The sequence below is a fragment of the Glycine soja genome, chromosome 9, assembly GCF_004193775.1.
Source record: "Glycine soja cultivar W05 chromosome 9, ASM419377v2, whole genome shotgun sequence".
Taxonomy (NCBI): domain Eukaryota; kingdom Viridiplantae; phylum Streptophyta; class Magnoliopsida; order Fabales; family Fabaceae; genus Glycine; species Glycine soja.
Genome location: NC_041010.1, coordinates 44,003,735 through 44,020,981, shown reverse-complemented (window position 1 = coordinate 44,020,981; position 17,247 = coordinate 44,003,735). Strand labels below are relative to the sequence as shown.

The following is a 17,247-nucleotide window of genomic DNA, read 5'->3' as shown; positions in this document are numbered from 1 at the left end:
GTTGTTGTTACTTTCCCACAATTACGCTACTACTTTAGAATGACAAAAAAAAGACAAAATTATATAGGGAAAAAAAACAACTAATTAAATAAAATCGTTACATCAAAAAACCGGCAAAAGAAAATAAAGCATCCTTCCCCTTGAATAACCACTAGATTCCAAACCCTCTTTCACTTTTCACTTGTGAACGAAGACACTTTCTGAGGGTATTGTCTCAATTAAGTGTCTCTTTCTGAACACAAAGTCTAAAGTGTAGATTTTTATATTATTTAACCAAAACCGTCCAACATTAGACCAAACTACTCACTCACGTCAAATATTTTCAGGCCTTATTATAGAAACCTGAACCCAACTTTGCCGACATAATCCCAAGTAATTAAAACCGGTCTTCCAAAATGTTCATGTTACACTTACAATCTCCATTAACTAACATATTTATCCACACAAACACTTTCCGTTACATTGAGTAGTGTTTAGCACGAGTACTTCAATCTACACATAACCTCATAATCATTTTTTTAGACCAGGTATTTATTCTCACATATAATTTTGTTCGAGCGAAATACGATCAACTTCAACAAAATTCATAATTATATTGATACAGAATAAACACACACACACACATTAAAAGTACATAACTAGTAAGAAGACACACACACATATTAAAAGTACGCATAACTAGTAAGAAGCTTAATAAATTTAACAAGTGCTAGATTTTGGCCATCCATAAAAAGAGGCACATACGTAAATATGTAGCTGATACAAGCACTTAATTTTTATTGGAAAAAAAAGAAGAGAAAAGCAACTAGTTATGAAAATGCCCTACCTGCCATATGGGAGGTACAGCCTCAAAAACTGCACTCTCCCCAGGCTCTCAGCACACCTAGAATGAAGTACAATACTCTTATAATAATAATAATAATAATAATTTAATCAACACCATCTTTGAATTAAAAAAAAAAAATCATAACACTCTCATTGATTAAGTAGGCTCCTAATGATTCCAGCTTCAGCACTATCAGCATCAATTGTGGTCAACAACTGAGACAGTCGCTCGCTCAAGTCACTCACCTCTCTGTGCAAGCTTCTGATGTAGTTGCAGGTCTCTTGTAGGACCTTCGACGCTGAAACCTGCACTGGTAACAAAGTCAGTGTTCTTGATTACCTACGAGTCACACTTTCTGCAACACACACACACACACACACACACACAAACATGTTGTACTTTGCCTGAAAAACACTGGTTGCGTTGAATGAGAAAGGAAGAAGCATATATGCTAAGAGTCCAACACATGCTATCTGACCAAATTGTTATTATGACTATATGCTCCTCCTATTAGTCCACAAGGAAAGATTCGTTTCATTTCATGCATGAGTTGGTCAAAGTTAACCACTTGACTAATTTCTTCAGATTTTATGGCTTTTTTTCTATTCTGGGGTTCTGCATTACTTATTATATATACTGGTTGTATCAGCGTTACAAATTATTTCAACTTAATCAATATTTTTTAGTCTAGAATGTGAATATGTAATTATATTTATATTCAAAAAAAGAATTTTATTACTATAATGATTATCTATGACCGATAAGACATACATGTGATATTTATAAAAATAAAAAATACTGGTTGTATTGCTATATCTGTTGTTAGCATTTTTATTTTATTTTTTAAAGAATGGAAATAATTAAGTTATAATATAGCACTACTTAAAAAATAAACTGAAATTATAGTGAGTATGTAGTTATAGTGCATCAGCAGTTAAAATAATGAAATGGGCGAAGAAATGTGTACGCTAAAAGTTAGTATAGTTGTTACATATATACATATAATATCTTATCTTTATCTTTGTAAATACAGTATATATTTATACAGTCAATGGGAACGCTTTAAAGTCTAAGAGATCTGTATAGATTTTGGAATTGTTTGGAACTTGGTCCTCAATATACGGGTCAAATTCTGACTATCCTTGGACTCGTCGTTTATTATAATACAATTGACATGTTCAGCACGAGTCATGCCACTATGATCGGTAGCATAATCCTACTCTATCGTTTCACATGTACAGTAACAAAGAAGCAAGTTGTTTCTGTGTTTGTATAACAGAGATATAGTATATCTTTATCAGCATACGTGAAGTTGAATATATATGTTTTTCTATGAGCCAGAAAAGCTCCAGCCTAAGCTAGATACACATACCATACCATGTGAAGGAACCACTAAAAAATTTCAAGGAAAAGTAATAAAGAATTAAATTAATTAAACTACTTGTAAATATGTATGACTATATATAATTTTACTTTGGTTCCACACACCAAATACGATTTTTCATGTTTACTGAGAAGTTAATAGATACATACTGCTTTTTAGTGTCAATAACTTAGATAATATTGTGTAATTTCACAAAACTTCAAGGGTGTGAGTGTAATTTGTTCTAATAGTTATAACTTTGGCATTACAAAGGTGATTTCTTATTTCTCAACGAGTTTCCAAACAGGCATTAGAGTATCTAGCTATGATTGTGATGATAAGGGGAGAGATAATGTTTCGTACCTTGTCAGATCGCCTATTGCGAATCTCAGGAACAAGTTGGCGCAATTTGGAAACAAGTTCGATGATTTGGTCATCGGAGATCCTTGTAGACCCTGAATGTTGTCTGGATCTTCGGCTAGACATGTCCCTAGCTAGCTAGAGCTTGGGGTTGTACTTGGTCTGTGTATATATATTTTCAAAGTGCAAGCTAAGCTAGCCTAGTTTGCTGCTATAACCAGAGGTATATATATATATATATATGATAAGTTGTACTAGTAATAATAATTTAGAAGGAGAAGGAAGCAAGAGGAAACAAATTAAGAACTAATGGTTGTGTTGGAAAGTAGGAAATAAAACACATGGTGTTAGTGGAAGGAGGAGGAGAGATATATAGGGGAGTAGGAGGAAGAAGAGAAGAGTGTTGTGTATGAGAATGGAGAGTGATAAGAAGAGAGAGATATAATTAAGGAAGGGCAAGGACCACGAGGACAGGAGAGAGATAGAGAGAGAACAATAACGTAGACAGCAATGTTGGATGTCGAGAAAACATTGATTTGGCCATTGCATCTGGAAAGCAAAGGAGTATAGTAGCCTTAGTAGTTAGTGTTTTAAATTTAGATAAGAGAGATTGCTAATTAAATTAACACTCAAAATCAATTGTGACATCCCCAAACTCTAATTGTTTTCTAGATTTTGGGTGTTCGTGGTATTTCTTGCTAAGAAGTACTAGAGACTTACCTCTTGAAACACGAATTAAGATTTATTCAAAAAGATTGATATTTTTAATAATTTTTTTCATTCAAATAAATTGTAAATCAACATTTAATGGCATACTTAAAGAGCATAGTTAAGTATCAATCACACAATACGTTTGTTAGATTTTATTCATGAATTATTGCTTCTTTCATTTCTAAATTTTGATTGCTCAAGATTTTTTCACACAATTTAACTTATATAAATTTAGACTGAAATATCTTAATTGGGTATTTTACAAATTTTTATATTATATCTCTAATTACTTTATTTGTAATCAACTTACTCCAATTTATAATTTAGCCCCTAGTGTATTATCAGTTATTAAATCCTATGATGGGATAGTGTTCTTTTTCAATGCAAATATTATTAAGTAGTATTAGTACTGCACTGTAAATATCTTGTGAAAATAAAAATGATTGATGATTGATCTTCTTAATTATTTCACTATATATCAATATAAATAAATTTAAAAAAAATACAGAATTACATCTTGAAATTCCAATATGAACAAGGTTCAAAAATAAAAATAAAATACTAAAATAACCAAAGTTCATGAATGAAGGGAATAAAAAGAAAAAAAATAGTAATATATTTGGAACATTTTAAGTATGTGGTTAGAGAGTTTTCATCTCTTGAAATGATATCTATAGAAAAATATTTATCAGGAGAGTTTGGTCTTGATTCAAACTTTTAATTATTTGTATTATAAATAATATATGTTAACTTTTAACAGTATTTTCACCTTAATAGTCTATCTTCACGTTTAATAGAAATTTTTATTATATAGGTTATCAAACTAAAACTTCTCTTTAAAAAAAACTAAAACTTCAATGTTAATCAGATAATAACACTAAATATACTTAAAACATTAATTACATCCAAATTTTGTTATTGATTTTTATATTTATTTTACATTTATTTTTATTTAATCACTTCACTTGTTATGTATATTATTCTTTTGTTCATATTTCTTTCACGTTCAAAGCTCATTGGAGTGTGAAAATACAATTATTATATTCTTTTTTTAAAAGTTCAAGTGCAATAACAATCTGGGCTCTCCTCTGCTGGAATTTAAGAGAAAAAATATATTAAACAAAACCTGCACCCATGCATATCTGAAAAGGACAAAATCACTTGTTCAATTAGTGCATTCTCTTCCCTGAATTCTTAATAATAAAAAAAAAATGAAATTTAAAATTAAAAGAAGTCATGTTACTCGTTTGGAAAAAGCAAACATGTTTTTTTTTTTATCAAAACATAAGGAGACTTGAATTCTTTATGATCAATTGGAGCATCCAACAACAAGAGAAAAAAGAGAGACATGGAACAAGGAAAATTCACTTATGATGGTATAATTTTAAACGAAAACATGAAACGAAACATTTCACAGAATGTACGAGTAATTTTAATTTCAATTATGAGCATTCCAACATGAAAAAAGAAAATATAGGCACTTAAAAAAAACTTGCAAAACAAAAACAGGCTGGAATAACGAGAGCTCGAACGCATCCTAGAAGTTTCTACGATATTCTTTTTTATTAATTAAAAAAATGAAGTGTATTTTCCTCTGGCATATGTATATAACATCTCTTACGCTTGGAAAATGTTGATTTTCGAACTTTTCTGAGTATAGAGAGAGAACGTAGGTTTCACTTCCGTGCGTGCCCCCAAATTGGGGTTCGATCTCAAGTGTGATTATAAGAGTGTGTTTGCTTTTAAGTAAACAAAGTGGACCTTCATGTACATGTCTCTATAAGCACGAACATGTGATTATGGAAAACTGACGCTCCTCATTCAGGGGCTATATGAAAATTTTCTCCGCAAATCACAGAATTCCATGTGATTGTACTTGAAAACACTGGTGGCCATAACATTCACGGATTTGCTCTTTCATTAAAGGATGTTATCTAGCAAGATTACCAAATTTCAATTTAATTAGAATGTCCTAGCAAGGCTTAAATTCACTTCTTGCTCATGTATTATTATAATTGTGTAATTTTAATCTTTTAATTTTTTTTGTTGGAATATATATGATATCTTTAGTTTGGATAGAATAATTTAGTTCATCGTTTCAGAATTTGTTATTTGTTTTAAATCGTTAGGATATTATTTAAATTTAAAAATATTATGAATTTGTTTAAAATATCTTAGAATATGTGTTCTCTTTTGAAATTAGGATGTTAAATCTATAAATAATTTTTTTTTATATAAGAAATATGAGTTTTATAAATTCCACAAAAACTTATAATGACCCTGAATACAATATCAATAAAGCTTCTTTACAATATATTTCATTTCTAGAACAAATATATCTCTAGCTACACACAAAACACTATATATATACCTCATCAGTGATATCAACGATTACAAAAAAAATATCAATTATGGCTCCTAGCATTTTTCAATTAGGTATCGTTTAGCCGTTGGTCTACTAATATTATTTTTAATAAATTTTGATGTGGTGAATGATATGACAGTTTGACGGATATGTTGGCGTATTAATGGAAAACCAAAATTACACAATCAGAATACTTTAAGGATCATAATTTCACTCTTATGAAAATAATTACTATTATTGTAAAAGTCACATCTAATAAATGCAAAGATAGAATAAAAATTGGGTTATGAACACAATTTTAAAAATATTTATTTATCATTTCAAGTTTTTATTTAATTAATATTTTATCTTAACTGTTAAAGGACTACATTACTACAAGCCCTACAAGCCATATTTCTTGTAACTTCGTTTTAATTAATTTTTTAAAGGGCTCTAGACAAGCCTTGCATTTGATAGAAACAAGATATCAAAGGAGTACATAACATGTGAACCATAAAAAAAAAAAAAAAAAAAAAAAAAAAAAAAAAAAAACACATGTAAGATGAAAAGGACGACAAAGATGTGCACGCAGGTTATTAATCCAAATGAAACAAATAAAAACATATTTACAACTGCATAGAGAAAAAATGGTCAGTTACACCACAATGTAGCCTGCAAACCAAGTAAAAAAAAAATGCAATCAAACCAAATATGGCACATTCAATAAAAAAGGCCGGCTCACATACATGGTAGCAAAAAAAGACTAAAGCAATTAGACGACACCTCCTAGTTGATCGCAGAAGCTAGGAACAGCCTAGAACATGGACCTTATTGCTTTGATTTGTTGTTAGCTCATAGGTGAAACCATGGTGAATAGATTCGAAGCAATGAGGATGATGCTCAAGTGGTATGAGGGTACCGTGCACATGACACGGTGATGGAGTGTTCGGTTCATTAGTTGGTGCCACATGAATTTGGTTTAGTGTGTTTAGGTGCTCGATCATCGTTGTTGTTGGCCTGTTCAAGGTGTAGCGTGATGGTTAGACTTGGACAATCTTGTTCAAGGTGTGTGCATGGCAATGAGAGATCTTAATGGCTCATGTTAAGTCTTCGTTGTGCTCTTGGGTTGCAACTTATGGTAAATATGTGGTTTTGTACCGAAAGATGTTGATTGATAAGAGAAACATAATGGCTATGGTGCTTATTTTGGGTGATCTCAAGGTATAAAATTGTCACATCTACATGTCAATATTACATCAAGTAAAATTCATTTAAAAAATAATGTTGACTAATAATTGGACTAAAATTATGCAATAAAAAAATATTAAAGATCAAAATTGCTAAAAACAATAATTGAAAAATCAAAATTTTACAATATCATGATACTATATGGACTAAACATAAATTTAAGATAATATTTTAATAGTGTAAATGTTTTTGTATTGTTATTTGTAACAACTCAAGAGGCGGTTTCATATCACTTTTCCATTTCAACTAAAAATATTTCATTTTAACTTCATTTAAAACTCTTAAATTAAGATTGATCTTGAAAATAATTACTAATTTATAGAAATTCTTAATATACCAACTCAATAATTGTCCAACACAAATGTATGTCATGTAGTCATGTAAAACATAAATAGGCATTAGGCACTACAAATACAATACCTTAGTTAATCAAAATCCAAAGCAAATAAATCTCCAAAAGGTTTCTTAAGGAAATAAATACATCAAAGAAAAAGAAAAGAAGTTTAAGTGAGTGGAAGTAAGTGAAAATAAGGATTATAACAAAATAAAAGGATAAAAAAGGTAGTATATTATAGAAAGAGGTGACAAAATAGGTTAAACTAACTAATAAAGTCAACCTGAGTTTGCCTAATGAGATATAGGATTATGGATTTAAATTGAGTCTTAACTGATTAGGGAATCGCTATTGTATAACACATAATTCCAATGAAAAAAATGTATTTTCATTTTATGTGTAAGTATTTGCGTGTATAGAATTTAATTTAAATTGTGTTTATTTGTGGGTGTTTAATTTCTATTGATATAGAAACCATTAATTAAAAATAAATAAATTTAATTATAGTAATTTAAAACTTAGCAACCGAATTTGGTGGTTTATTATTGAGTTAAACTCGGTCGCTAGTGTTTATTATTTTATTTAAATTTTTACTGAATCAGAGACTACTGATTTAAATTTATTTTTTAAGCTTTTTAAATCTTTACCCACCGAACCAACGATAGATTTAAATTTAATTATTTTTTATCATTTAAAACTTTAGCCACCGAACAAGAGATTGAAAATAAATGGCTAATTAAGTCACATTCGATCAATGTGACCAAATTGTCAGCCAATCATGCATTTTCTTCAGCAACCGATGAATTTGGACTCTAAATTAGTGTTTATTTATTTCAGTCGCTGATAGTTTAGCGACTTGACCTTTTCCAATCAATTTTGTTTTGATCGTTCAATAGATTAGCGACTGATTTTATACTATTAGTGATAAAAAAAAAGGTCAGTTGCTAAATCACATGTTTCTAGTAGTGAGAACATATGTTTTTTAGCTTAATCTAATTCTAACCAAATTTTGACTTAGCCCACAAAAATCCGCTAAAATCCCTAAAAATTAGACTTTTATAGGACTTAAATTTCATTTTAAAATGTCAAATTAATTAAATCTAAATATTTACTCAATTGTTATGACTCGCATCCCACATCAGGCCAATATTGTTAGTAGAACTGTTAGAATGGATCAATTCAGCCCATTGGACCTAACCTGCCTATAATTATAAAAAAAAAAAAACATATTCCAACATAAATTCCTTTAATTTGAGCATTACACAAAGTCAATGCTTTATTTAGTCCATTTGTGAGTTTTTTATTTTAGTACACAATCACAAACTCAACAAGTGAGGACAAGTGATTTCTTTTTTTAAGAATTAAATAAATTCGTGGGTCAATCTAACTTACCATGAGTTCAAATCTGGATAATTTTTTGGAACTATTTTATAAAAGGTTAATTTTTATCAATCCAACTTAGTTCTCAAACTTATGGTGGGTTAAATTAACTCACCGATTTCAATTTATTTTGAGGACTCTAGATATATATTAGGCCGGATAGTCCATCTTACTACATCTAATTATAAAGAACCAAATCATATTTAAATCTATGTTAATAACTATTTCCGGTCAGCCACAGTTGCTGTGTATTAACTTTGAGTCAACACTGCATTGTGTGACATGGCATGCAATAATTGGTCAGCACCCAGGCTAATTGGAAAAAAGGGCGCTACTAACAAATTTGGACAGAATTAATGAAATGATGGTTCACTGTGACTTTAATGTCCTTAATTAGGAAAATCGTTCCATAAAATCCACCCTCTTAATTGTTAATCCAAACGCAATTAGCATACCTTAAGAGGAACAAAAGGAAAACAATTAAAAGTACTTATACCAAATAGAATGCAAAGTAGCATAAAATTGTGTTGATTTGACGGATTCGAGAGGAACCCAAAGTGTGAGTGAACATTCACATTTTGATCCTTGTTAGGGACACAAGTTCGTGAGAGGGAAAGGGCTAGTGCTTGCATTGTGTGAAGGTGTGTCTCTCATTGGCCTGAGATAATCACATGCAATTTTCCTTGAGCAAACGACATGCCACGTGGCATGTCTCTGTGACCCAGTGGTTATGTAGTGAAAGAGATAGCTGAGATTGAGAATTTCATTTGAAGCTTTTATGAATGAAGCATGATCACGTGCAGCTACACATTGGTGGGGCCTCCTCCATTCTAGTCCTTCTCTTTTCATTTCCTGCTTCTCCCGCTAGTTATCTACTGTACACAAATTTAGCATTTTTGCTAACAACCGGCAATTCCCTACTATTATTTCAGTTAAATAGACACCTATATTGCCAATTAATCAGTTTTTATATAATTATTATAGGAGTCAATGAACATATTTATACATGACAGTTTGTATTTACCAAAGAAAAATAAATAAATAACAGTTTGTTATGGTATTATATTATAAATATATATATATATTCATGTTTAGTTACCTTCATTTTACAAACCAATTCATATGTAATCGCCTTAATTTTATTGGGCTAAAAGAAAAACATCTTATGTGAAAATGAGAAAAGAAAATCTAAATTATAAAATAATATATAAAAGATTAAGATTTAATATTAAAAGATCACATGACTTTAAAAAAAACTTACATAATATTAAATCTTAATTATTTATATTTAGTTATGCAATCTAGATTTAATCATTTAATTTTCATATAAAATATTTTTGTCTTATATAATATGTTTTGCTCATAGAAAATCATATATATAAGTATTGGACTTATGGTATGTTTGGAATGGCCGTGTGGTGAATCAAATTTAATTTTAAAACCACGGTGTCCTTGATTTCCTGGAAGTTACTTTAGAAAAATCACCTATTTTGTGTGATATTATTGGATTTATCACAATTTTGGTTGTATCCAAACACACATTTAGTTATTTGATTCTCTTTGACGTAATGTGATACTTCCCACATGAAGGAATATGAGAGGATAGTATGTATCTAATCTGGCACTTTATAAATGTCCATTATTAAGTATTAAACAGGGACATATTTTAGTATTTCGCATCTATAATTCAATTAGTGTTTTTAAGAAAAACTTAACTTAATTAAGATGGTAAAAAAAACTTTAAATTAAAGTTATAATTACTCGACAAATTACTTATTTCCATCCTTATGACTTATGAGGGAAGGAGAAACATCCTTGAAATTTTAAATTTTTTTAAAAGAAAAACAAAATAAAAGACTTCATAATCAAGTAGTTCGAGGACAAAGTTTGAAGAGCTAGCACACTCGTGAAAAGGCATAAGGAATATAATTTTTTTTAATATATTAGTTTAATATTTGAGTACAAATTAATTTTTTAGTAGAAATAACGAAATGATTAATCCATCTCGACTTGTATTGACCTTCTATTAACTCTTTCCCTCTCTCCCAAAAAGAGTGAGTCAGGTTAGAAAATATGTGAAAAGTATATCACTGTTCCATTTTTCGGTGGGTTAGAAGATAAGCCCACGAATAATTAGAAGAGGAGGAAATAAATCAAAAGTGAAGGAATTGATATTTCATGCAAATTAATTTGCCCCATGCCACCCTGACTTTTTCCTTATACTTACAAAATAAATCTAATCTAACTTTTTAAAAAAGAAATCGAGGGGCTTCTAGCTATAGTGAATACGTTTGTATTTTTTGTCGTCTTCTTTTTTTATGGCTTCTATATAGTGAATACATGTTGTATTCTTCTATTTCTTACAAGGATGGACCAAAGCCTCAACATGAGAGTCTAAATTTACTTTTATATTAAAAATTAGAATAAATAATTTGGAGGGTGATATTCTCACTCTTTTCACTCTCTATATTAAATATCTTCAATATCCTTTCTCTTCTCTAAATTAGATGTATGTTTCTCACACTACATCTGCAGCTACCAAAAAATCTCTCTTAATCATTTCAAATTATTCCTGTTCTATCTTTATTCGTATATTTGATTTTCTTAGTAGTCTATTTTCTTTCAACCTATTTTAATTTTTATCTTTAAATTAAATTTCAATATTTTTAAAAGAGAAATGGTAAAAAATAAAAAATAATCTTATATAACAATTCAAAGTATTTGTTATAAATCTAAAATATAATTTATATATTTTAAAATTATTTATTTATTATAATTTTAATATATAAAAAACAAACATTTTTCTATCTATTATGAATTTTAATGATAATATAATTTATACATTAAAAAATATTTATTTATTTATTATAAATTTTAATAATATAAAAGCAAACATTTCTCCTGTTTTTCTGTTCAATGTACTACAAAGTAAAATACTAATTAGTTGTATATTGGTATTTAGAATTCAAACAAAATATAAAGATTTCAACACAGCTTGCATATAGCTGCATTCTCTAACGGTCATTGATTAGGATGTTGGGTTGTTTGTCCAGCTATATTGTAACCACCAATTGTCATTTTCATTCTGTTAGAATCACCCTATTACATATAGGCCATGTTTGTTAGCTTGCCTATTCCTTCTACAAATACAGCTTATCTAACCCAGTTTCCTAACCATATGACCATTAGAATGTGCAGTTATATGCCAGCAGCTGGCTATGATGAGACCTAGCATTCAAACTACAAAACATACATGAAAGTAATATAACAACTATTAGGATAAGTATAGTGGTGGGGTTAAGATAGATGCATGTAGTTATACAATATTTGATCTTCTTTGCTACCAATATACATTAAAAAATTAATAATAATAGAATTTTATGAAAATAAAATAAATAATAAGTGTGATGACTAAATTGTTTAGTTGAATAGAAAATGAAAAGAAAAAGAAAAAGATGTGCAATGACATAAATATCATACATAAAAAAAAAATGATATAAATAGAGACATTTATGCATGTCTTTATACTTTCTTAAACCTTTTCTTCCCTCCTTTTCTTTCCAATATGGGTAAAATGATTTTCTTGGTGGAACTCATCAAAATGTTATCTTTTCTTTTATATGTTTTAAAATTTAAAACAGGTAAAGTATAATTCACATGTTTTCTTTTCTTCATCAATCTTTATCTCTTTTTTCTGTTGAACCAAACATAAGACTGTTTGAAACTAATGAAAACAAGTTGAGAAATTTACAAAGGATAAAAAAATATTTATTTTGTTTTGTTTATCGTTTTGTATCAACGGTAATAGAGGGTATGAATGAAAAAACAAGTGGAGCCCACTCTTATTATTGCAATCCTTCTGTTTTTGGAGAAAAGAAGAAGAAAAGACGTGTTATTACAATAAAAAAGAATAAAATACCCTGACTTTTACGTATTTTTTATTAAGAACATTTATGTTATATTTTTTTGACAAAACATTTATGTTATATATATATATATATATATATTATTTTAATTTCTATACAATCAAATAAGAAAAAAAAGTTTTAATCTTCTTTTTTTTCCATTATCTGCTTTATCAAACAACTTATAAAATCTCTCAATTTTTATTCCTTCTCTTTCTTTCTTAAATCAAACACACTGTAAAAGAATAAAGTATGCATCACTTAAATTAACCACATATTTGTAGGATATTTTATTCAAAATAATAAATTCTGAACGTGTCTATTTTATTTTATTTTTGGCGAGGAATTGTAAACATGTCTATTCTGGATTTAATCAACCAATATCTAGGCCCCAATTAATCTTGCTTTAATAACTGGGATGTTGTTGGATCAGCTTAGTTGCTACTTAAACCAAAGAGATAACACAAACTTGTTGAGAGTGTAGTGGTGATAATGACTCAGATATCGGAAAAATTAAGAAGGATATATGGGACGGTGGTACTTTTGGAAGAAGAAGAAAAATGGGGAACATAAGATAGGAGTCTCTTGGATAGGCCACTATTTAACTAGTTTCAGGTTAAGTCCCTAAAGGGAAAATAATTAAACAATCAACCCCACGGGTTAATAGGCTCTTATAAAATTAAATGATCCAAACTGCATCAAATTAACGAGTTTTTTTTTAATCACGTGTATATTTTTTTTATGAAAGAGAATTTTGTTTAAAATTAGACGAGTTTGGACGCTTCTGTTTAATTTCTTGGTACTAGGAAAAAGAGACATTTTATATATACCTCTGTACATTAAAAAAAACATAAAATAAATTAGAGACACGAAATCTTTCAATTAATTTCTAAAATATTAGCTAGTATTGGATATTTATTCTAATATTATAAAAATGTCGACCACCTCACATACTAAACATGGTGTTATCATATTTAGGAAAATGAATCCTTTAACATCTCTCTAGTTAAGCTTTCAATACCTAGCTATATGATATAAGTAGCATATTCCACTTTAACTGTCCATGTAATCCCATTATTTCTTTGTCTCCTTTGACGGTTAAAAAAGGGCTTGCCTCTTTGAATCCGACAAGAAGTTGGAAGTTAGAATCCGATATTGAAATCTACCACAAACAATCGAAGACCAAAGGATGGGAAATCTTTAAAGTACTTCATAAGCCTTACCTCAATTCTTCAAATTAATGCGTGCGCAGTTCCGTAACTTGGTTACTTTAATTTGAAGATACTCACCAATAATCCAAATTCAAACCTATCTGAAATATGTAATTGATGAATATTGTCACGCTAAAGAGTAGTTTTGATCATTTAGGATCCTAATTATAAGTCCTTTTTTTCTTCTTTAAGAAAAAGAGCAAAGTATGTATGGGATTTCCGACAATTACTTAAATTTTGCCTAAACTCATGCGTCAACTTTCTTGAAGCCAAATTAATGCATGAATCTATCGCACTTGGGTACTGGTCATGGTTTTGTTTTCTGACTCACCTACTACTGCTTCACGAGATTTTGAAACTTTCGGTTGGTGTGTCTAAGGGTTGCAAATTAACGGATAACAAATCATTGTCTTGGTTGACCTTGGTTTTAGATTGTTCACCACTGAGTCTAAAGTTGTTATAATTGAGATCCTCAACGGACTTACCGGATGATAGCCGCAAGCTGCATGCAGTTTATTTTCTTTTGTAAAATGTTAACGACAAGAAAATATAATGATATTTTTGTTCCTTTTATAGGTTCAGTTTCAAATGAAAATTTAATTATCCTATTTGAATGTTTTTAAGAGTTTAAGAAAATGTTAATTCAAGTTAGTCTTCAAAGATTAAACAACTAAAGTTTAAATTTTAGATCCACCAATAAAAACTTATTCGTTATCAATTTTTTAAAATAAAAAAAATACACATGTGATTAAAATGTTTCACATATCACTTTTTATTTTAAGTCTTACTTTTTATTATTGGTTTGGTCATGCGCTAATTATTTTTTTTATTATATTATTGTTTTTACTTAATTTTTAAATATTTTACATACTTATTATAAATGTGCTAATTATTATAGTTGTAATCATATCCTTATTTTACTTATTTTTTAAATATTTTATATACTTAGTATAAATGACATTTAAATAATATTTTTGAATCCGTCGGTGCTATCTTTTAAAATAAACATATATAAGAAATAGAGGTAATAATATTGATTGTACAAAAAAATTATAAAAAATGAGTCATTCATGCTTTTTAAGTGAAGAGAATGTTAGTCAATGTCTTAAGAAGGATAGTTAAGGGATTAGAAGTTAGATATTTTTATATGAAAATATAATATTTGTTATTGTTAATGCACTCCCACAATTGTTTCTAATAAAAAAAAACTTTTAGCAAAGGAGTATGACTTAATTGATTAGAGAAGATGTGTAAGTATTATAAATTTTTTAGTATCATGTTTAATTTTTATTGATAAAAAAATAATAAAAGTTTTATTTATTAATTTATTAATCAAAACCATTACGACACTTATCAGTACTAATTTTTCAATAATTAAATATATTCAATGTTGCTTAGCGAGTATTCTCTTGTTAACAAAATTAAAATTGATATGTCCAAAATTAAATCGTTGACTTTGATCAAACTCTGGGTTGTTTTGATCCAAGATATTTTTTTTTTATAAAATAATTCCAAGGTATTATAGCATTAATATTGGTCTCCAACATAGTTAGGATGTTATAAACACACAGGGTAAGCACTTATAAATGACACTCCAATCTATAAGTCTGTAGCAATTTTGTTGTGGTGACTGTGTATAATAAATACTTATTTACTGCAATAACGTTAATTGTATTTATATGGCCATGAGAGACTACATTCCTTGGCACTAGGCTCAAGGCCATTTCAAGAATATTACCCTATTTTAGTGTATTAATGTAACTTTACTCTAAATTGAGATTTTGTTTTTTGACAGAATGCTCTAAATTGAGATATGATTAACTGTGGATATATTTTAGAATTATCATGTACTCAGTGAAGTGTTGGATCGCGATCAATGTACTTTAGAGAATTTTACACATTGAACCAAAGTGATTTATTAGATAAATTGGGCCTTCAGCCCAATCTAAAACCAAAACATATATTATTCAATATCTATGTTCTTAATTAGCTATTTCAACCAAACTTAGATATTCTGAATGGTTAAATAAGTTGTTGTACCTCAATTATTTCAGATTTTAATTTTTAATCTTTCTTAAGATTTTGGTCTACTTTTAATCTCTTTCGAAATTCAAATGACTAATTTTAGTCATTTTTTAAAAAATCTCATTTTTAGTTCTCGTTTATTTTTATTACTCAATATTAATCCCAAAATATTGGTAAAAAAAAAGGACAAAAATTCAATCTCATAATGAACAAATTTTGAGTAATAAAAAGGACAAGGACTAAAAATGAAAAGAAAAAAAAATAGAAGGACTAATTTTAAGTAATAAAAAGAACAAAGGATTAAAAATGAAAAGGAAAAATATAGAAGTACTGAGATCCTTCATATACACGGCTTCATTACCAGTGAAATTTTTTCTCGGCTTCATTACTCACAACATCCAAAACAGAAAAAATACAATCATATACTAAGTTCCTTCAGCGAGAACTAAAAGTAAAAATGTTAGGAGAAAAGATTGTTTTATTAATTATAGCATAAAAAGATTAATAGAAAAAATGTTCTTATATCATAAATAAATATTCTCACTGTCCATTAATATTTTTTTCAAGTTAATTTTTATTCCACAAAAAAGCAAATAAAATACATCTTGTAATAGCTTCCTCTAATAAGACCTATAATAAAAATAGTTTTGGAGTTGAGTTCTGAGTTTTTTCATATTTATTTTCGGTTTACTTACAACGGGAAATAACAAAGTTAAGATGGCCGAGTTGGTCTAAGGCGCCAGTTTCAGGTACTGGTCCGAAAGGGCATGGGTTCGAATCCCATTCTTGACATAATCATTTTATTCTTCTTTCTTGTTTTTCATGTATGTAATTAGTTTCCCCATTTTGATGAGCTTTTCGTGAAGGAAATGAATGAACCTATATAATGTGTAGTGGTTTAGCTTGCCTTGGCCCACACTGGCATTCCCCTATTTTGATTTTTCATGTATGAAGTTCACCTGAGACCTTAGTCTAAAGTAAATGCATAAGCTAGATTTTGCCACAATAAGTGGTTCGATTATGATGAGCTTTATTTGTCATAAATCAAATTAATCACCCTGTATAGTGAATAGCGAATTAGCAAACCACCTATTTTTATTGAGTGATCTTATTTCACACGAAACCTTTTGCATAAGAAAAGTGGCATACATTAAATTGATCGATAAAATTGTTCAATTTAATAGAGAACACGTATGAGCGTTGGTTAAAAACTTCCTCTTAGTAGCTTCATTTGCGATTTTGATCTAATTTATTATGTACCGGCTAATGAACATAACGTTGAGAACCCAGAGTTAATGTTTTCCAACCTCAAGAATGACTTGAGCACGTTTAATTTAGAATAAATATACTTTTTGTCCTATAAATATTGAAATGAGTAATTTCATCCCTGCAAATTTTTTAAGTATATTTTCACGTAGAATCGAATCTAGATCCGAAACAAAATATTTCACATTTATATTTTGTAAGAACAAAAACATATTCAAAATTCTACAAAGACAGATTCCAAATATTTTAATATTTATAAGGACGAAAAAGATAT

At 28.8% G+C, this 17,247-nt stretch overlaps 1 protein-coding gene and 1 non-coding gene across 2 annotated transcripts; one reads left to right on the top strand and one right to left on the bottom strand.

Moving 5' to 3' along the window:
- Window positions 1–694: 694 nt before the first annotated feature.
- Window positions 695–3,093, bottom strand: LOC114367410 (transcription factor PRE6-like). Its single transcript, XM_028324590.1, has 2 exons — window positions 2,553–3,093; window positions 695–1,131 (listed from the first exon to the last, which is right to left on the bottom strand). Exons 1-2 carry the CDS (start codon window positions 2,673–2,675, stop codon window positions 976–978), a joined length of 279 nt encoding a protein of 92 aa, XP_028180391.1. The 5' UTR covers window positions 2,676–3,093; the 3' UTR covers window positions 695–975.
- Window positions 3,094–16,418: 13,325 nt separating this feature from the next.
- On the top strand, window positions 16,419–16,499 carry TRNAL-CAG. The gene has a single exon. It is a non-coding gene; the product is annotated as a tRNA-Leu (tRNA).
- Window positions 16,500–17,247: the final 748 nt, after the last annotated feature.

What these genes read in the sequence shown, in the direction of transcription:
- LOC114367410 (XM_028324590.1), bottom strand. Translation starts at nt 2,675, where the DNA reads ATGTCTAGCCGAAGATCCAGACAACATTCAGGGTCTACAAGGATCTCC. An exon ending in GCAATAGGCGATCTGACAAG is followed by an intron (nt 1,132 to 2,552) that starts GTACGAAACATT and finishes TTACCAGTGCAG; the next exon opens with GTTTCAGCGTCGAAGGTCCT.